The 23,627-nt window shown below is 35.9% G+C and overlaps 1 protein-coding gene across 1 annotated transcript in view; it reads right to left on the reverse strand.

Moving 5' to 3' along the window:
• Nucleotides 1-23,627, reverse strand: part of LOC137926437 (unextended protein-like) — a 47,348-nt gene that overhangs the window by 21,652 nt on the left and 2,069 nt on the right. The window contains exons 2-5 of the mRNA XM_068770035.1: nucleotides 5,202-5,807; nucleotides 3,556-3,658; nucleotides 2,133-2,705; nucleotides 987-1,103 (exon numbers count right to left, since the gene is read on the reverse strand). Of these exons, the coding sequence (XP_068626136.1) occupies nucleotides 987-1,103; nucleotides 2,133-2,705; nucleotides 3,556-3,658; nucleotides 5,202-5,807 (1,399 nt within the window). The remainder of the gene's footprint in view (nucleotides 1-986; nucleotides 1,104-2,132; nucleotides 2,706-3,555; nucleotides 3,659-5,201; nucleotides 5,808-23,627) is intronic.

Raw genomic sequence — 23,627 nt, forward strand, 5'->3', positions numbered from 1 at the left:
TCTGTTACTGTGGGGGGGGGGGATATCTTCTGGATGGACACGGAATATCCTCAGGCAAATAAACAAGATGCATAGGATTCCTACCCAGTAAACCTTCTCAGAACTCCTATGGCACTCGTATATGTCCCTCAGTACTCTCAAGACTCGTCTTGATGTAAGCTAAGCCACCCCTGATGACCTCACTGAACAAGAGACCACTTCGCGTTGCTGCAATTCTCCGTTCACCTATACCAGATGTTGAAGGCCCTACCCTCAACAACCACAAACATGACGCTCTTTTAGTCGCCTCTTACGATAGGCAATGGATACTATACTATAGTTCTATTTACATTTCCACCATATTTCCAAAACTCGACACAAAAAATCATATCAATTCGTATAAGAAATTCCACCCAAGTTTACTTTTGTCATCTACTCACACCACAATGAACCACTTTCTTTGCTTTTAAAACAGGATATTGTGTATCTTTTAACTATTCCTAATTATGTAGTAACTTTGCCACGTACATTATATATATATATATATATATATATATATATATATATATATATATATATAGCTTTGTATATGAGTATATATGTATATGTAAGTGTTATTGTATGTGTGCTTGTATATATGAAAAAAAACTGCCCTCTACTTCATGTCTCTCAACTCCATCCAAAGGTTGTCTGGTAGAGAGAGATCGTCTCAAGCTACAAGACCGCCTCTTGTACCAAGTGAATTTTCTTTTTTTTCCTCTATTGTGTATGGTGTACAAAAAAGTGTAAATAAATTAAAAAATATTCAGACAATCTTCATTTCAACCAACAGTCAAAATTTTACTTCTTTACTATATAAAACTGATAAATTTACGCGGACCCCTGGAGATCCATCTGTTCCACATTGAAAAGTTTGATATATTTCCTGTACATCGCTTCACCTATTCTGTTCACTAGTAATGGTGTAAGAACTAAATCTAAGAAAGGGAGTAATGTATTTGACTCACCTTCACAAGTTCCTTGAGTCTCTCCCGGTTGTACACGCTCCCTATCTCCTCGCCCAGGAAGTAGTCCAGAAGTTTGCTGACGGGGAAGGCCAGGGGCGCGGTTAGTGCCATCACCGCCTGTGGGAACGGCAAACTAAAGTTTCTTACAAGTCCAGAGAAAACATCTTATCATTCTTGATCAACATTAACTGAATATATTTTTAAAGGGATGGATGTTTTTTTTGGTTCACTTTCTTACTTTTTGACTCTATTTTAGTAACTTGTAGTTTTTTCACAGGAAAAATCTGGGCCTGGTATTATTTTGTAGGGAAAACTGACCCATACACAACTTTACACTTAATAATCTTCAACGTATCTAATATTTACTTTTTGGCGTATCACATTTTTGACTCTATTTTTGCTTATTTAAAATCTAATTTTATCTACATGACCCTGAGATCATAATGCTTTATTCCATATACCACACGCGAAATCAGAGTAGCTTTTCCGACTTTTTATAAATTTCCACGATCTAAAGTACGTGTTAAGATACGACTCGGCCAGGAACCGTTAAAATCAGAGAATTTTCATCATATTTATGTTGAACTCCATCAACGCTTTTCTGGAGTTTCTTCGCACTTCTCCCAGCAGTTTTCGAAGTGGTACTTTTCTTGGTCTGGATCTATCATCGTTTATCACCATTTTTGTGTCAATGCGCAGAAGATAGTTAGTTTAAAATTCAGATATGTAACTTGGAAACCTCGGCTTTGACCGTTGCATTACATGCAATAATAGGATTACGATATAATAGATAGGATTAGGAGGATTTGGATAGGATTGGAAAGCCGCTTAGCTCCTAGATCTCTTATCACGTTGACTTACATGATTTTTGCTAATTTCGTGATCCATAGCTAACAAGAAAATCGGTCGCGCACTGTGCCGCCAACTGTACAACCTTATACTTGAACTGAAGTAAAATATGTATTTTCATAACATATATATTTAAGTGGAACGAAAAGATTTGTTTAATAATACAGTGTTTATGTAAAAACAGTAAATTACAATTCTATTCGGAGCGTTTGGCCTATCCAGTTCCACTTGCAGCGTTTCCAGAGATCTACGTTGGAGATAAAATAAGGTTTACGATGAATAATTTGAAAGTCTTACCTTCGTGATCATGATGCTCTTTGCCCCTACCATCAGTCCGTGTCTCGAGCATATCGCCTGTGGCGTAATCTCGCCTAGCAACACAATGGCCAGTGTCGAGAATATAACCGCGAACAATCCGGACGTGAGCTCGTCCAGTAGTATCGTGAACGTGGAGTTCACGGCCACGTTGCCCAAAAGAATGCTGCACAAGAGATAATTCCCGTGATCCCGAACCGGCATTATTGCCCTGGCGTATTTCCTCTCCTGCTCCGTTCCCGTGTTCGAGATTATCTTCAACTCTGTCCTGTCCAAGGACATCAGACCTAAATTCAGACCAGAGAACAACGCGGAGAACATCAAACATACGAGGATGAGAGTGAGAGACACCCATAGCGGTAGGAGTTTGTTGTGAGTAGCAAACACTCTCCAGTTATCTACGCCCATGTGTAAATATTTCTCCTCGTCCTTATTAGGGTCTGTGATACCGAACTTTAAATTCTTCGCGCATATATACAGCTTCGAGCCTGTTATGGGCGACGGTGCAATTATTTCAAACAGCGCTGTGTTCGTTTTCAACGTGTTCTCTTTTACCTGAAAAATTTAAAGTGAGTTCCAGTTACAATAGTAATGGTTTGAAAGTCTTTTCTAACACAGTGACGGCGAACTTTTAAGCTTTTCCTTCTTGTTTTACAGTTCAAGTGGCATTCAATGCGGCAGGTCATAGGGGGCCTGTTAACCTAGAACCTCTGTTAAGGTTACCAAGTTCAAGGGCTCCCTAGGTAGCCCCGGCTGTAGTCGAAACATACTGGATTCAAAGGTTTAGGAGACCACAAAGCTCTTAGATCTCTTTGGCGGATGCTCCAGGGAATGACTGGACTACATGACCGCTTACAAATTTGTTGAAAGAAATTTAAAATACGAAAACCACAATCATAGATCCCATGATTAAAATTTAGAACTTTTTACTGGCACTTAATATAGAAAACTAACTAATAATATATATATATATATATATGTCAAATGCTCAAAGGGAAAAGACTAGAATTAAAAAACCTTAATACAGTATCCGGCGATAAATATTGCACGAAATACGACTGACAAATCGTCGCATAGGTAGTGTGCGACAGAGATAACGCTCTACGAAGCCGAAATTATCCGATTGTCTCTTTCCAAAGGTCGATGTGCAATATTTATCGCCGGGTATTGTACCTTATAAGTCCATCTCGACTACATTGTTGTTGCTAAAACTTAACTTCCCCATATATATATATATATAGTCAAAATGAGTTTCTGACCGGTTCTTCTCAGCAAAACACCATATAATGTTAAAATAATCGAAGTTTCATAAGTGTGTTTAAATGCCTACTCCAATAAAGATATTTTGAATATGAATTAAAGTTTGAGCAGTCGCGTCGTTCGCCATTACTTGGAAAAAACATACCATGTACTCCCCCTTGACGAGAAACTTGCACGGCTGACCGTATTCCATAGGATCATGGGTGAACGCTATGACTGTTCTCTGTGTGAGACCTTGTCCAAAAAGCCTGGAAAAGGAGTCCAATTTTAATATCACTTCTAAATCCTTCGCTTAATCATTAAAAAAGGCGAAACATTTTAGTTGGGGCTTTATACAGGATGATTTATAACGTGTACAAAAGCGTTATAGAGATAAAAATATAGGTCATACGTCAACAAAAAACTTTTACATCTATATCAAAACACCCTATATAGGGTAATAACTATAAAATATATCACAATATAATTTATTTCTTATATTGAAATGTTGGACCATATATTACACAATAATTAATTTTAATATGTAGTAATACGAATTTTTAAAACGCCTTTTCATACTACATTATCATTACATTATTTATTATTTCTAAAACGATCGGCGGTACATGCTTTTACACCTGTAATAAATCATCCCGTATACAAATATACAGTAACATGTTTGTATTTACCTACCTACACTAATATATTCAACGCGACCCAATTTAATCTAATGCTTTCGCAAGGACTTACGGCCTGTAGGGGAATTTTAACCTTGTCGATTCAGTTTATTATAACAAGTATTTATTCATTTTTATCTATATGAAAATCAACAGCTAATATATATTTTAATTATTATTATTAATTAACATTTAAGTCATCATTACTGGCTGAGATCAAGATCATGGGAAGTCTCTGGGCAGGTGATCGTGATGATCTTTGTGGGAAGCCTATACCATGTAATTAAAAAACCTCTCGATTGACTTGTTGATAATGAAGAACCTCTAGGATTGACAAGTTCGAGTGATGATGGCCGCTGGAGCCTTGAGGTTCTGGAGTCACTAGATGATGCTTCCAACCGATCCTATCGAAAATCTGAATTTAAGCTGATTTCTAAAGCTATGAAATCTTTCATGGGTATCCGTGTTCGCATATATGAACAAAGTTCCAAAACATATACAGTACCCGACGATAAATATTATATATCGACCTTTAGAAAGAGACCGATTGTCTCTTTCTAAAATTTTTTTTTAGAAAGAGACAATCGGCTAATTTCGGTTTCGTAAAGCGTTATCTCTGTCACAAGAAATACAGCTGACAAAACGTCACGTAGGTACTTCAGATTTAAAAATAATAAATGGAAAGTACAGTACCCGGCGGTAAATATTGCACATCGACCTTTGGAAAGAGACAATCGGCTAATTTCTGCTTCGTAGAACACGATCTCTGTCGCACGCTACCTATGTGACGTTTTGTCGCTTTACGAAGCCGAAATTAGACGATTGTCTCTTTCCAAAAGTCGATGTGCAATATTTATCGCCGGATACTATACTTTACGTTTATTTTTAAATCTAAAATTAAAAGTATATAATTAAATAAATCTTACTATAGCATTCAGTGGTTTTTATTTGATCGAATTATGCGGAACTTGATTTGTTGACACACGTGGTTTATATTATAATGTATACAAAAATTATTAAGTTTTGTTTAAAAAAGCGTCAACGTTTTATGTTTTCTTATTATATTGACATTCTTATTTTGTTGTGTGTGTGTGTGTGTGTGTGTATTTCACAATAAACAATAAAAAAAACTCACCTGAGTGTAAATTTTGATTCAGCTAGAACGCTCGGTATGCCTTCTTCGATTATCTTTGGTTCCTTATCCGAATCCTCGATCCTCAGACCTTCGATCACAATCGGTATGTGATCCGCTCTGACTGAGGAGAACTCCTCAACCTTCTCACCGGCCTGCCTCTCGTTCCTCAGCATCTCATCATCAGTCTTGACTCTCACTTTATCTATCTTATCATCGAACGGTCCTATCACCTCGTCGTTACCCATTTTAAGCTCTTCTAGATTCTCCAATTCCTGATCTTCTTCTTTATCAACGCTATGTATTATTTCACGCTTATTTCTATTTTTTTCAATAACACTTTCTATTCTATTTTCTGGATTTAGTGAAGATCTTTGCTGGTAAGGTGTGTAATATTGAAATGAATTTTCTATTTCATTTAAGGGGATGAAGTTATCATTGAACAGGACCTCGACGTCAGCCCTTTCTACTCTAGTGCTCCGTGGTTTGTTTGGCAGATAGTTAACATCTATATCATGTGAGAGATCCACCCAATTTGTTTTAGCATTCTGGACTTCTGCTACCTGTACATCTCCTTGATTCCTCTGAACTGACTTCTCGTTGGGGTACCTGTGATCAGATTTAAATTTAATATGAGAATAATTATGGAATGCATTGCTCTTGGTCCAGGTATTTGACGTGTATCTGTTGGGGGGTGGGGGTGGAACTCCTCCTCACCACCCTTAACCCTTAAATGCATAATGATCAAAAACTGCAACCATTTAAACGTAAAATTAATACTACACTTAAAAGTAAATACATATTTTTGTATATCTGCAACATATGCATAAAAAATGTTACATGTTTTCTTCTATTTTTCCCTGCTTTGTAGTGCACCTATATGCAAGGTATATATTTTTGAAAAGTATAAATAAAAGTCATGAATTTAAGGGTTAATTCTACAAGGGCTAGTTGGACGCTGCCGTAGCGACGTTATGCATAATGTTCTTAAAATGAACTAACATGGCTTTACTAACATCTTTTGATTTACATTTTTATTATTACACGTATCGTTAAACTTTTTAATTGCATATATAAAATACTCTTAACTAAGTCTCTGAAAGTTCTATGGGATACAATCTCATATAATTCACACTGTGCATTGGAAATGCTTACATACAAGTTTCCAGAGGATGGACAGCAGCGTACTTTACATATCATAACTAGCTGATCCCGCAAACGTTGTTTTGCAAAAAAAAAATGATATTTTAATTTACAAATAAAAAATAAGGGTTGATCGTAGAGGGGTGAAAATTTATGGTTGTATGTATTCTTGTATGCTGTATCATAAAAAAATAAAAACAAAAAATTTCGTTAAAAAACAAATTAAGTATGAACAACCTTTATCACTTGGGGTATAGAAAATAGATAGTAGCCGATTCTCAGACCTACTGAATACGCATATTAAATTTGGTAAAAATCAGTCAAGCCGTTTCAGAGGAGTTCAAGTTCGAACACCGTGACACGAGAATTTTATATAATAGATATACCATACGTCCCCCATAGATATCTTCGACGGAGACCTATACCTTACAGGGAACATCGTTTATGGTCTATAACGATGACTGAACGACTTAAAAATTGCATTAACCCTTAACTTGACAGATTTTTTTAATATTACATTAATATTCATACCACTTGACTTTTAAGACCCAAGAATGCCGACAGAAAAAAACTGAACAAGCGTTCGAAAATTAAGAAATTACCTAAACATTCACATACAAATGATTACTTTGCGTTCAAAATTGATGACACTATTTTTTTTTAATTCTGATGTATCTCTACAGATACATTATCAAGAAAAGGGTTAAACAAAAATTTGTAGAAACTCCTATTTTGGTATAATGCAGTGATTCCCAAAGAGGTCTATACCGACCCCTAGGCGTCTATGATAACCTGCAAGGGGTCTACGACAGCGAAAAAAAATTGGGGGGTCCATGAAATGAAAATGGAGGTCCACGATAGTGGATTCTGACACATACACTGATAGTACCTGTTTACTTACATCATACTATCTTATAATATCAAAACATTTACATTATTTATAAAAGTACCTATGAAGTAAAAAGTTTATTATATATGTTTATAATTTTGTGTAAGTTGTAGGATGTTGGTATTCGCTTTGTGGTCTCAATACATTTTGAACTTGAAAAACCTGAGAGTTGCAGTCTCAAAGCTTCGCTACCTTGCACTGACTTGTTCAATTCGTCACTCTATAAATACGAATGTGGGACAAAAACGTTTATTCGTTTCGTTCGTAAATTTACAGGAAATCAATATCAGGTAAGTAGGGGGTCTACCCAACACGGAAAAACATGGCAAGGGGTCTACGACACAAAAAAGTTTGAGGAACTCTGGTATAATGGATTATTTCAATAATAATAAAGTTTTGGAATGAAACGGTCAGTTTATAGCAGTAGACGTCTTACGTCTGAGACGATAAGTATTTGAATTTTTGTTTGTTTATAGAAAATTGTAATTAGCACATTTTTAAAGTAATTATATTTTGTAAACTAAAGATAAAAAAGATAAAAGATACAATTCGTTTATTCGGCATTGAAACTTTTAACAGAATTATCGATCGTCAAGTTACTGTCAAAAAATATAAGTGTTAAATATTTTTTCTAATCTATTTTATTTTTGACTTTTCTCTGCTTTACAAGATGTTATAGTCGTGGAGAAGATACAAGAAGAAACTCTACAACAACACATCTTTTAATAAAGTTTAACAAGATATACTCTAAATCATGGATGCACAGACCGCGGCCCGCCGACAGAAAAAATAATACTCTCGTACATTCGAAAAATATTAAATTCTATTCTAGAATAAAACCAAAAGAATTTAATTACCTATACTCCTGGCGGCCGGCCCGCCATCAGTTCATGATTTGCCCGAGTGGCCCCTAATCTTAATAAGTCTGTGCAACCATGCACTAAATTAAATCAAAATAATCAGGCGACATCACTGTCAAAGATTCTATTAATTTAAATATTCGTTTATTGAATAATACGCTTTTCATGTCAATTTATTTTTAATACGCGTTTCGAATATGGTAAATGATTTTTCAATAATGTTTTGCGGAATTTTTAAAAAAATCTGATTCTGTTTATTACAAATGAATTAGAGAATTTTTGTAGTACAAACTTTATAAGTAAGCTCTCCAAATAAATAAAGTATATGCCGTAAGATTTAAAATGAAATTATTTCTATTGCTTATATATCGTTTTATAGCATTTAAGTAACTTTCGGATCATAAACAGGATGTTTAAAAACGTAATGCGCATACGACGCGCTATTTTTACAGCGCGTGGGTCGTATCCCACGCTGTTATGAGTAATAACTCTTTGTTGTGCGTTCATAGACTTATTTTCAGGAAACAATAATCTGATCTGTATAAATAATTGTCTTTTAAAATAAATAGTTTATATATACCCGAATACCATATATTCATTTAAACAAAAGTTTTTAGTAGATTCAGGCGTTACTTTGCGAAAGTACATCCTAGGTAAGAAAAGGACTAATATATAGCTACTTCCGCAATGTAACAGTAGTCGTGCATTGTACACTGCTACATAGCAGGAGTAGCTATATATTAGCCCTTTTCTTACAAAAGTTTTTCGAACATATTGATGATTAATATCAACTTGATATGAAGGCTTAAGATCACCCAGAGAGTAATGGGAGATCGAACCAGAAATTAGGAGCATACGCAAAAGAACCAAAACCACCGAAGCAACGCCAAAAATTGCTGGTGATGAGTGGCGACCACTATGCTGCCCACCAGGTTGACCGACATAGTTAAGATTGGGTTCAGATCGCTGGATATGGACAGCACAATCAGTCATAATGACGGCATTTGGGGGAAGCTTATGCCTTGCAGTTGGGAGACAGGCTGAAAAGAAGAAGATGCATTCTGATAATAAGTTATAAAGAGATTACACACAACAATAAACATTAGTAAGAAAAGGACTAATATATAGCTACTTCCGCTATGTAGCAGTAGTCGCGCATTGTACACTGCTACATAGCGGAAGTATACATTAGTCCTTTTCTTACAAAAGTTTTTAGAACATATTGATGCTTAATATCAACTTGATATGAAGACTCAAGATCACCCATAGAGTAATGGAAGATCGGACCAGAAATGAGGAGCATACGCAAAAGTACGTGATGACCGTTGGGGCCAAAAAGTTTTCGAGTAGCGACCACTAGGCTGCCCACTATGTTGACCGACATAGTTAAGATTGGGATATGGAAGGAAAATCGGTGAATATGGACAGCGCAATCAGTCATAGTGACGATATTTGGAGGAAGCTTATGCCTTGCAGCAGAGAGTCAGGCTGAAAAAAAAAGATGATGTATTCTGATAATAAGTTATAAAGAGATTTTACACAACAATAAACATTAGTAAGAAAAGGACTAATATATAGCTACTTCCGCTATGTAGCATTAGTCGCGCAATAAAGTGCACCGCCCGCCAGCCCGCTGATAAATGCGCGTGCAGTGAACAATGCGAAACACAACCACCACCGTTAAATCACTCAACACGTGTTTCATCCCTCCACGGGGCATCCTCAGGAATTACACTTATTAGTACCAAACACCGAGGCCTTTAGTTTAAATATAAGGTCGGGTATAATAGGAGAAAAAATGTAAAATAAAATACAAGAATAATAAATATGAAATTTTAAGCTAAATAATATCAAAGAATATAGCGAAGGAAGAAAGGCGATACGAGTAAGCATGATGATGAAAGGAAGAGAACAAAAGAAATGGTGATGGCTGAAAGAGGATGTAGCGATAGAAATTGTAAAGGACGAGAGAGGAGAACTAAAATAAAATAGTAACTAAAATTCCTGTCTTAAGTACGAAAGGAGGAACGACATGCCCCAATAAGGGGAGCCGTCTATAAAAATATTAAACGAATTGTTAATAAAATATAGTAATTACCTTCTAATTTTTAAATCAGATTTAAATATGAAGGTTAGTTCGATTCGTTGGTTTTTTAAAATTCTAAACAATTGAACCAGATGATAAAAGTTTACGTAGTTCAACACTCGATTTTTTCGAATTAACCTAAAGTGAACTCTAAGTCTGTAGAAACATAAAAAAAAACACATGAGTGTGTTAAAAAATTATTCTATTTATACATATTAATCGCCTATAGATGTAAAAATTAATATTTTGTACCAATTACCAATTCAACCTTTTTAACATAATCATAAAAAAATTATATTAATTTATTTTTTTACGAATGCAATAGGCATATAACTTCTCGCAGTAGAAAATCTGCTAAGGACAGAAAGTAAACAATAAATAATTTTAATACGTAGTAAGAATTTTTAAACTTTCTTAACATATAGTATGCAGTAGGTGTATTATACATTATTTGAGAGCAAATGTTTACACCCATATACATATATATATACATATATATATACATACATCTATATATATATACGTGTTTGTGTGTCCATATTCTATACTAGGTTCATAATTTTAAGTTTCAGCTTCAGTTCAGAAAATTTGGTAAATCCCCGGGAATTTAAAAAAAAAACAATTTTCAATTTATGTTTAAGGTATCAAAAATGCCTTTTTGTTCAGATTTTTAAATATACAAAACACGGCAACGCATAAACGTGTACATATGGTAATTTCTAAACAAATCAACATTATACTGTATTTTTTAAAAATCACGTTGCGTAAGAATAAACATAGTTATCACGACGTAAGATATTCAGAACACTCTACATGTTATAAATAAGTCGACGATGAAAAAAGTAATAAATTCAGTTCCGCCATTAGAATTATTGCCCCAGCCAGGCGCTGCCTACATAAAGTTCGACCTTCATCGGAATGTTAGGATGTGATCACACTAATGTAATATTTTATTTTACGCCTCCATTATGATAGGCACAAGGAAAAACACCCTGTCTCAGCTTCTGCACAAGGATCATCAAAGAAGTTAAAAATAAAAACAAAAATCAGTCCTAAAAACGTTCTGTTAAAATGTAAATACCGGTTAATTATCAAAATAAGAAATGAAACGTGTTAAAAACAAGTAAGAAAAGGACAAATATTTAGCCACTTCCGCACATACAGTGGTCGTCGTGCAACAAAGTGCACCGCCCGCCAGCCCGCTGATAAATGCGCGTGCGGTGAACAATGCGAAACGCAACTAACACCGTTAATCCACTCAACACGTGTTTCACCCCTCCACGGGACATCTTTAGGAGTTATGTTACACCGATTAGTGCCAAACACAGAGTCTGTGCCTGTGTCATACGCATTTATCAGCGGGCTGGCGGGCGGTGCACTTTATTGCACGACTACTGCTACATAGCGGAAGTAGCTATATATTAGTCCTTTTCTTACTTAGGATGGATTTCCGCAAAGTAACGCCTGAATCTATTAGATATTTAAACATCTGTTCACTTTAGCTGTTACAGACAGTTCGTTGTTCAGGGTATACGTAAAAGAAGACCAGATTGCTGCTACGTACGCTTCACGTACTACTTCGTTGTAAGGAGTAGCACCCTATAGAGCATGGTTGCACAGACTTATTAAGACTAGGGCCACTCGGGCAAATCACGAACTGATGGCAGGCCGGCCGCCAGTAGTATAGGTAATTAACATCAATAAAGAATTTATAATAATTAGAACTCAATATTTTGCGAATGTACGAGAGTATTATTTTTTCTGTCGGCGGGCCACCAGTATTCGACCGGCGGGACGCGGTCTGTGCATCCATGCTATAGAGCTATTCGTTTTGGAGGAGTTGGTTTGACTTAAGATGAACCCCGACGCAAAATCAGCGCAGTGTGGTTTGGTTGAGGAAACCAGTCCACAGAGAAGATGAAAGTGGAACTGGAAGGGCATTATTTATAATAAAGTTTTGCAGCCAGACAGAACTATGGATTCAGATCTTCACTGCCAAGAAATGTTAAGATTAAAGCAATAAATTAAGAAAAAAAAACAGTTGTAATTACTCATTAGAAAGGGTTTGGTTTTTCATCACGTTAAAGCCAGAGCGCACACATATTTACTTACTCAGCAATAGTTAGAAATTTGTCTGGGAGGTGATAACACATCCTATATGTCAAGACTATATGGGATCCCTTACATCTACAGATTTCCTCTAAAGAATTCTTAAGGCAGTTTCAGATTAACATCAAAAGAGGGCTGCCTATATATTTCGTTTTAATCTAAACCTAAATGTTAATAAAATTTAAATCAATATATCTAGAAATTTCCTAAAAATTCCGAAGAAACTATTTTTCTGACTTTTGTTAAGTGCCATCCTTATTTTTAATCTTGGTTTCAGGGGGAGGACGAGGGTCAGGGTAATGTATGTTTCCTACCCACTAAAACATCCCCCAGTGATTCGACGAACCCCCCCCCCAACACGTTCACGCCGGCGCGGGCCACCGGTGACCCGCACTAAACTGCTCTATCGGGCGGCGCGGGCCATTTGTGACCCGCATTCGATAATGTTCTGAATTATTAAACTATTAGACTCCGAAAATTAATATAATGAAAATTTGACGTTTATTCATAAAAAACGTTTATTTTTAATATTATTTATAATCAATGATGTATCAGAAACATTAGTTTTGTTAAATAACATAAAACAGTATTATACCAGGTTTAGCGGACCTTTGAAATGCATTAGCGTTCACCGACCAGACCTCAGGAGTCCGTTACAAAAATGATCTGATGTTCGTTCATGACAGGTCTAAATTCATCACCAGGTAATGATGAATTCTCTGTTATACCTCGCGCTACTTCCTTCACAGCATAACTTTACCATGTATTTATTGAATGGAGAAAAACATTCTCCAAATCCCAACAAGAGAACAGCAATAAACATTTGTTGATATGATCACCTACATGTAATAATATTAGGACCTTGAATAAGTTCTCGCTGTTTTTTGAAAGATGGCGTTGCGGCGCTCTGTGCCTGGAATTTCATACGGTAACAAATTACCAAAGTAGTGCTATATGTAACCTCAAATTATAGTAGAATAGAGTTTACCACAGTGTCAGTTGCCTTTTGTGAAAATGTGTATTATGGCTTGTAAATATAAAGGATAGATATATTCCACGAGACCCGACACGACATCCTAACCTTTGCTATAGGTCAAGTTATGAGGTTCCCTTTATATAAGTGATCGGAATAGACGATGCGACTCTTTGTGCTCACAACGTGACATTATTACTGCGCCTTTTTTACACTTAATTTTCTTTTTTCAAGTAAAATAATCAGAATACGTGTAACGGAGTTTTTCTTTTTAATTCAAATAGAATGTTCGATTGGATATCGATATAAGTTTATACATTTAATTATTTCAATGTTGTTACACATAGCTCGCGCAAATGATTGTCTTTGGGGCAGAAAGGCTTTTGAGAGGCGACCACTAACAGAATTTTTTTTTCCTTTGTTCAAATTATCAATTTTTTTTATATCTAATGGCGACCGCAGGTAAACGCATCATGAATAGGCTTTTACTCTAAATGGACCGACAACATAGTCAAGGTCGCCAGGATACGTGCGCATGACCAGTCTTAGCGGCGATCTTTGAGGGAAACATATGGCTGGCAGTCGCTGACATATCACCCGTAATGAGGACTCAATAAGATGTCTGGTGATCCAAGGCAATTGGAAGGCAAGCTATCTCGTGAATTATCTTTATCGGATGCTCTCACTCCGTCAAATATGAAGCTACATGGCGACGCTCACAGCGCGGAGCAGTGGGAACACCAGAACCTCGATGAACCACGATGCTAAAATTTCTAAGTTTTTTTTTTAAATATCTAATGACGACCGCTGGTAAAAGCAGCATGAATAGGCTTTTTCACTAAATGGACCGACGACATAGTCAAGGTAGCCAGAAGTCGCAGGAGACATATGCCTAGCAGTCGCTGACATATCACCCGTAATGAAGACTCAATAAGACGTCTGGTGATCCAAGACAATTGGAAGACAAGCGATCTCGTGGATTCTTTTCATCGGATGCTCTCACTCCGCCAAACACGATGCTACATGGCGACGCTCAGAGTGCGGAGCAGTGGGAGCACCAGAATCTACCGGAGTATGTTATGAGAAGCCTTGCATTGGGCGCAGGGTGTGACCACGACCACTCCGACAAGATCTCACGAATGAGAAGCCTTGTAGTGGGCGTGTTTCAATAATTATCCACTCATAATAATTCAGTGATCACATGTGTGATGAAAATAATAGGAATATCTCATAGAAACTAGAATCAAACCGATCTACCCTAGTTGGTTGAGCACATTTCAACGGCATTACGAAATTTCGGGCGCGGTGTTTTAGTGAACCAAATATATCGCAGGCACTCTGCCAAGACGGAAACGAAAGGGACGCTTGAATTACGCAAATACCATATTATGACATCCTAAAAATATTTTTAACGATGGAAATATTTTCTACTTATGTATAAATGATTATTTTCGTTTTTGGAATTAAGATGCATCTTTTCATCCAATATCCCCTAAGTGCTATTTTAGGACTTTCGGGAGGTATGAGGTGGTAGAAAGCTGAGTGCGCCTAGCCTAAGACGTCTCTTAAAGTAGCAATCCTCGGCGGCTCTCGGGGAAGCCCCGGTTAGGTCCGCTACTACTTACTATTTTACCGGACTGGGAAGCTGTAGAGCTCTTAGATCGATCCGGTAAACGTTCCATGGAGTGACTAACTTCAAATCCTTCACGAGGTAACCTCGCCGCTGTCACTCATCGAGCATTCCAACACAGGAGTCCCCGAGAGGACCGAACCTCGGCATGGTTGCTATTGTCTGGCTAATATCATTACTAGCAAAGGAGTGGAAGAAGTGGAGAAAGAAACTCCAGCAACGCTTCTATCTAGTGTGATCGGAGCCCTTAGTGCCATCACACGAAAGTCTACCAAGACCAATGCGTTACCAGTGATGATTGTCAAGCACATATTCATTCAATGAGCATCGAGGGCTATTTTCGAGATTCTTCTACGACATCGAATCAGGAATAGGCAGTTCCATAGATCATCAAAATTAACCCACATAGCCTAGCGGATTGTCAAGTGGATATGGCAGTGTTCAGGCCTCATATAGTGATGATGATCAGGTCTAAGGTTCTGGAGTCGACTACGGACCGTCAAGGATAGGACGTTCACCCACAAGGTGGAATTCTAGAACTGGTAGGGTTTTTAGATAATAACAATAAGAAATCCAAAGTAGATGTAACTAATTCTTAAAACTATGAATACAATATTTAACTAATAAAACCAGACAGCCAATCACAAGACGAGAAATATTGTAATGCGTTCTCTTTCGCGCAACATAAATATAGAGAGCTTTGGCGTGGGGTTCCCTTGTTCGATGCACCGCTGACGATGAATGTAACTCCTTCAAGGTCTTCTCAGGCTTCAGCTTTTTGACTAGACTCAGGTCGCATATATTCAATCCTATAAGATTGGATTGGAGAAGCCTATGTCTAATTGCGGAAGTCCACCTCTGATATTATGATCAAATAAATAGTGTTGTTGATACAGTTTCCTGATAATTACCATGATCATCATTTAAAGTGGAAAATAACATTCTCAACATGAATCTTCTTGCATGCAGGTATAGGCTTCCCTCAAAGATTACGGTAACCGGTCTTTCCATTACCTCCCGAGGGTATCATACGAGGCGACACAGGGATCAGTTTCCAGTAGGCAGCAGCGCCCTCTGATTACCACAACACCACCATCGCCAACCCGCCTGATAAGCGTGGCGATTATAATATATCCTCTCATAGATATATTTGAAGTAAAAGATTTAAAATATACCTATGGTACAATATTGAAAAATAATAAACAGCGTAATGACATCGTGGTGCATGCGATCGTATGTCGCGGATTCGATTCTCGAAATACAATTTTACATAATTCACACTTTATGCAATCTAATATATAAAATTCTCGTGTCACGGTGTTCGAACTTGAACTCCTCTGAAACGGCTCGACCGATTTTTACCAAATTTCATATGCGTATTCAGTAGGTCTGAGAATCGGCTACTATCTATTTTCCATACCCCTAAGTGATAAGGGTAGTCCACCCCTAAATTTTATTTTTAATTTTTTAGACAATTTTTTGGGTTTTTATTTTATTATGATACAGCATACAAAAACACATACAACCCTAAATTTTCACCCCTCTATGATCATCCCTTATTTTTTATTTGTAAATTAAAAACATTATTTCTTTGCAAAACAACGTTTGCGGGATCAACTAGTTTTATATAATTTACACTTTGTGCAGTAATTATATAGTATTGCCACTGCTCACAAATAAGTTTACAGAGTATCTCTATCCTCTGCGTACCATAATGTATCGCAATCGCCAAATCGCCTACCAAGAGTGGCAATTATAGTATAATCCATAGATGACTATTCAACATACGAAATTATTTATGAATAATAAAGTCATATACTGGCATTTCGTATTTAATAATGAAAAACATTATACGAGTGCCATTAATATAGTTTGCGATTGGCACGCTGCCAAACTTGCCAGACGGCGTCGCATCTCACATCCACTATTGCGTATGAATATCGGGGTTATTAGAGCATGCCAGTTGGTTGAAACTATCAGAGAATGTGTCGGGTTCGAATCCAAATGTTACACAAGATATAATCTCCTCATAGTGTCCTCCTGGTTTTAATAAACACAATATAAAGTTTACAAATAGGTACAATAAATGCTATTGCCTATTGCTATATGCCGCGAACATAGACACCGGAATGGTATTTTATATGGGATTATAGGAGATACATTCCTAGGTGACAAAATAAAAACAAAACACGTATGTATAAATATTAATTATGTTTATAATTACTATTCGCGGGGTATATCTAATATATAAAATTCTCGTGTCACGGTGTTCGCACTTGAATTCCTCTGAAACAGCTTGACCGATTTTTACCAAATTTTATATGCGTATTTAGTAGGTCTGAGAATCGGCTACTATCTATTTTCTATACCCCTAAGTGATAAAGGTTGTTCACACTTAAAAAAATTTTTTTATTTTTTTGACGAAATTTTTTGTTTTTATTTTTTTATGATACAACATACAAAAATACATATAACCCTAAATTTTCACCCCTCTACGATCAACCCTTATCTTTATTTGTAAATTAAAATATCAATTTTTTTTGCAAAACAACGTTTGCGGGATCAGCTAGTATTCCATAAATATGCCGCGCATACAGAAACCGTGAATACGGAATGGTAGTTTATATGGCATAGGCGATACGTTTCTAGGTGACAAAATAAAAAAAAGCATAAAAAATCTATTTAATTAAAGTTTTTAAATATTTTGATTGAGCATCATAAGGCTTAACATATAGTTATAATTTTGTAATTATCTTTCGCTTGACAGTTTTTAAAAGCTCCTTCAATTCAGACTGACATGCAGCTTGCATTAGCAATTTGTTTCTTAAACATAAGACTTCGTTCCACAGACGGATCAATATTCATAAATAGATCGCAAAGTTCATTTGGCATTCTTAAACCTTCGCTAAGATTTTTCAAATTAAATGTCACGTTTCCAGTGCTCGTTGAAGCCTCTCCAACAGTCTGTGAATTTAAAATTTCCTCCAAATCTGTTTCAGTCGAATCATGTTGCGATTCAAGCAATACCTGAATGTCACTTGATTCTATCTGTTCGAACCCATCTAGTCCTATTCCAGTCGAGATTTCGTCTTTTTGCTGTCAAAGTTTAACTTTCAGATTCTTCGTCACTTTCCTCTGTCAGAGCAGGCCAGTTTTTTCCAGCATGACTTGAATGTGTTTGGCTTCAGTTTAACAATAATTCTACTATATATTTACGATGAATTTTGCTATGTAGAATATCTTCTTAAAATATACTATGTTTGAGTAAGGTCGCTTTCATTATGTTTGTTTATATTCTCTAAAACATTGATCGTGGCGAAGGCGGCTTATATCAAAGTCCTCGGCGATATCATTCAACAACATACTTTAGACAAAAAGCGAATCAGGCGTTACCTTGCGGAAGTCCATCCTAAGTAAGAAAAGGACCAATATTTAGCCACTTCCGCACATGCAGTGGTAGTCGTGCAACAAAGTGCACCGCCCGCCAGCCCGCCGATAAATGCGTGTGCGGCAAACAATGCAAATTACACAAATGCCACCGTTAAATCACTCAACACGTGTTTCACCCACGGAACATCTTCAGGAGTTATGTTATAAGTGTATTTAATTTTTTCCTTTAGACCGCCATTACAAATATTGGAATTGCGCCGCATTTTTTTAATCCGCGTATGGTGAAAACGCGAATGAAGGAAGCGCGAATAAGGAGCTTAACATGACAATATGTCTCTCATCTCCATCCAAAGGTTGTCTGGTAGAGATCACATTGAACGATAACACCGTCTCTTGTACAGTATCCGATCGACCTTTGGAAAGAGACAATCGGGAAGTTTCGGCTTCGTAGAGCACTATCTCTGTCCCACACTAGCTATATGACGTTTTGTCAGCTGTTGTGTTTATCGTTGTTACTGTACTACACTACATATACATTTTTTATTTATTATTTAGTCAAATTTCATAATTCCGAGACTTCTTTTAAAAACAGTTATACAAGAATATGTTTCTTATTCTATTGTTTAACTTATACAACAGTAGATTTTGGGGATTCAGTAAGTCTGGATATAACACATGCTAACTCACTACCTATTTTCAAGAAAAAGGTTAAGAACCATTTACTAGACCTATAATTATCTATCTCTTAGTTCATTTCTTTTTCTTCTTGCTTTTTTCTCAGGCAAGTGCGATCGAACCAATACTGATCGAAGTCAGTTAGATGTTTTTATTTATTATTGTATTATATTTATAATATGTATTAAACCTTTTTTATTATAAGTATATATGTTATATACGTATGTATGTATATTTAAGTATGTGTGTGAATATGTATTTTTTTGTATACGTGAACTACCCTTTATAAGTACTATTATCTTTTCCATACTATGGTTGTCTGTAAGAGATTGCCTTGTGTGATAAGACCGGCCATTGTACTTTTCTGTATATTATTGTATCTGTTTATTATGTATCTTATCGTGTACAATAAAGAATATTAAAATAAATAAAAATAAACAAGCCTGAGCTGGTACTCCGGAGCCAATCCAGAACTGTCACTATGACCTTCTCATGTCTCTCACGTTGTTGTTGCGTTTCTTGGAAAGCACGTCGGATATTTACAAAGTCTTGCAGACCAGCTTATTCACCAAAGGGAAGTCTATAAAGTAGAAATCATTTCTTGCTTAGCTTGCACATCTGCAATAAGCTGTCTGCTGATTTTATAATTGTCTATGGTGTATTATGTAGTGTAAATAAATAAATATAATAATATTTTATGATTTTTTTTTAGATAGCTGTTAAAATGTTTCAGTTGTTAAAGGCTAAGTTTTTTTTTTCATTTATGTCCTATTGGTGGCCTCTCGTTCTCCCTTATCGTATTAATAGGACAGGGCAATAAAATCTTATTTTTAATATATAACATAATACTTATTTACTTTGACAATTAAACAATTTTGGCATATTTTCTTTATTTATTTCACATTAGTGTTTCACTTTTCTTCCTGTTGCTTTAAATTTTTACCCGAACTGTACTATTTTCACCTTTACACCTATTAATTACGTCATCAATTATCACTCAGCAACATTTGAGTCTTCGTCACTGTTCATCAGTGAGGTGATGCTGTCATCACTAATCTTTTTTCTAGCAGAAGCTCGGAATTGCATTGAAGTCCTCCTAATGCGGAGCAGTTGGCCACCAGGTGCACCACAGTCTGGTCTACCCCCGGCTCTCAGAAGCACGAGGGACTCTCCTTGAATTTAAACCTGTGAAGGTACTCCAAGAATCCCCCGTGCCCTGTGAGCATTTGGACCAAGACTGTGTCCATCTCGACGCGACGGAACGCGCGTTATACTGAGATGACGTCCGGGAAGAATTTCCGCGTTGTCGATGCCGTCGTTTCTTCCATGTATCTTATTCCATTCAAGTGTTTCCAACCTAAGCTGCCGCTTGACGAATGAGATGGGGTATTCCTCGTAGTCCGGTCTTCTTTTACTCTTCAGGGCCATGTGCTTGGCCAGCTGGTCCGCCTTTTGCACACCAAGATCTTCACTTTCCAGCAGGCGAATTGTAGGTGATCAAAGTTGAGACTAGTTAGTGATAAAAAGAACAATAACTCAAGTTCATTAACCATTTCTAACTAGATATAAACACAGCAGATGACTTACAGGAAACGAAAGCAAAAACAAACTATATATAACTTGTATTTATCTGACTTCGATTTAGCGGGAGTAAACATCTGACGTCAGGTCCGAGAGAAACTCAACAACTCGAGGGACATTGGATGACGATTGGTTTACTTCTAACTTAGGATCCATGGGAATCGGTCATCACCAGAGTTCTGGCTCACTCACCAGGAATCATATACATATATATAAATATATATATATATAAATATATATTAACAAGTCACTAAATGTAATATAACATATAAATATGCTAATAAATCCATCTTAAAATTACTAACTACTTATACGAAATATAAAACTACCCACATTTAGTTATATAAAATATAAAACAGCTGCAAATAGCACTGCACTATTACCGAATTACACAATAACAAGAAAAAAAAACGAACAAAAGCCGCATTATACTGCCAGTTCTTTTGTTGCGAATCAAAAAGAAAAAAAAATGAAAACGGCCGTGGCTTACATTGCCGTTATTAGGGGGTTCCCCGTTAAATTCGCAGGCGTATGTTTTTCATTCTACCGACAGATACTATGATCGGAGATGCGGTTGGCATAGTGCATGGATGTACAGACCGCGGCCCGCGGGCCGCAAAAATAATACTCGTACATTCGAAAAACATTGAATTCTAATTATTATCAGTTCTTTATTGTCTTTAATTACTTATACTTCTGGCGGCTGGCCCGCCATCAGTTCATGATTTGCCCGAGTGGCGGCCCCTAGTCTTAATAAATCTGTGCAATCACGGCCTAATGGGACTGTCATTTACAATCACAAGTCGCGGGTTCGATTTCAACAGTTGCACCGCCGCCATGACCGGAGTTGTCTTATCCGCAAACAGCGATTTCATTAGTCCACTTATGGTCGTCCTATTTATTTAGCCCATAAACGCCCACTGCAAGGTAAAAGTCTCCCCCAAAAGGTATCTATGGAGAGATATAACATAATCGCTACGCTCGGCCGGTGGATTGGCGATCGCAATGTGGCATTATGGTACACAGAGAACGCTGCTACCCATCCTCTGGAAACTTGTTTGTGAGCAGTGGCAATTCTATATATAATAAATGCATGAAGTGTAAATTATATAATAATTAGGGGTACGGAAATTTCGTATTTACGAAATAGATGCGAATAAATGCGAAAATTACTCATAAATGTTTTCTGTTTTTCATGATCATTTTTAAATGAGTTAATTGATGAATATACACACTTTCATAGGTAAATTCAGTGATGTCAACCCCGTATCATAGACCCCTAGGGCCTACGGGATATATTTCTTGGCTTACTTATCAGTTAAGAAGCTCTTTGTTTTGTGTAAAAGACCTCTGGTCAGTTGAAAATCTCTAATTTTTAGAAAAACGCCTTATCTTTTTTTCGAACTCTGCCATCAATGGGCTAATCCATGAACTCATTAATAAAAATATAAATCATAATATGCATGACAATTTGTTGGCCGTCAAATGCAACTTTTCGTCCTTTGATGGAGAAGAATCTAATACAGAGTATTTGACATCCAACTTTACATAGTGGACGCTTAACTCATCTTTAAAATATACAATGTCGTCGTAACAAACTAAAAAAGAACGCTTAAGGTTGCGAATATTAATTTTTTTACGATTTTTTAATTAACTAAACTTGTCAAATGTTAAGGCATGCACCTTTAATTTTGAAAAATTTTTGTCGAAAAATGCCTATTACCTCAAATTTAATAAGTTTTAAAGTATAAATGCGAAATTAATGCGAAATTTGCAATTTTTGAAAAATTTAAATGCGAAATTGGTGATTTTTTTTTGCGAAAATTCCGTACCTCTAATAATAATGCATTATGGAAATCGAACGCGACGATCGCAACTGTGATACCATATAAATATATATATATATATATATATATATAAAATATATATATATATATATATATACATATGTATATATATATGAAATTTCCATGTCACAATGTTAGTTACCGTACTCCTCCGAAACGGCTTGACCGATTTTCACCAAATTTTATATGCGTATTCAGTAGGTCTAGGAATCGGCTACTATCTATTTTCCATACCCCTAAGTGATAAGGGTGGTCCACCCTTAAATGTTTTATTTTATATTTTTATGATACAGCATACAAAAATACATACACCCCTTTAATTTTCACCCCTCTACGATCAACCCTTATTTTTTATTTGTTAATTAAAACCTTTTTTTTTTGCTTAGCAACTTTTGGGATCAGCTAGTATATATATGTAAATCTACCTGGAGTGTGCTTTTTTGGTGCATATGCTGAGGTATACAGGGTCATTGCCTGGTGTAAAAACTTTTAATATGTGAATGAAAAAAGGTCATTTGCAGTCAATTAATATATGGTACACCATTTATTAAAATTAATGATTTCAGAAATAATAAATAATGTAACACATAAAAAGTGTTTTCAAACTTCACATTACTACATGTTAAAATTAATTAATGTTTATCTGTCCCTGCGGACATTACAGATAAGAGTTATTGGCCCATCGCATTCTAAAAGATAAAATATCTCTCTATTCAGATAATTGGAAATAGTTGTAAAGGCTTTTTAAAATTATTTGCTGACACATGAGTTATACATAGCATTTAAACCTGAAACCAATAACAAAGCACATAATGTAGTAGTATACAAAATAATATGGTTTATTAACATAAAAATATAAAAAAATATTTGGTCACTACTTCTCTTTGCCATTGGCAATGCAGGCAGAGAACTAATAGAAAATATTAACTTTGGTCTAAAGATATATAATATATAAGTGTAAAAGCCTTAAGTTTCAATATTTAACAGGCCAATAACTAGCAGCACAAAGCCTGCATACATAGATAGCAAACAATATTTAAATCAATTTTAATAAAAATCTTGTAAACACTTTTCCTTATAACATAATAACTTTTTTTTGTAATTATTACTACATCCATTGATTTTTGGATAGGGTGTCCCATTCATTGACTAAAACTCAACTACACATTCACCTCTTTAAAATATTTTAAAGCTTACATCTAATCATCCTGTATATATAAGTGATCTACAAATAATTTTGTACTTT

This window comes from Battus philenor, unplaced genomic scaffold (genome assembly GCF_028537555.1).
Source record: "Battus philenor isolate CCGP_79_NKW_IND1 unplaced genomic scaffold, ilBatPhil1.0.hap1 SCAF_29, whole genome shotgun sequence".
Lineage (NCBI taxonomy): Eukaryota > Metazoa > Arthropoda > Insecta > Lepidoptera > Papilionidae > Battus > Battus philenor.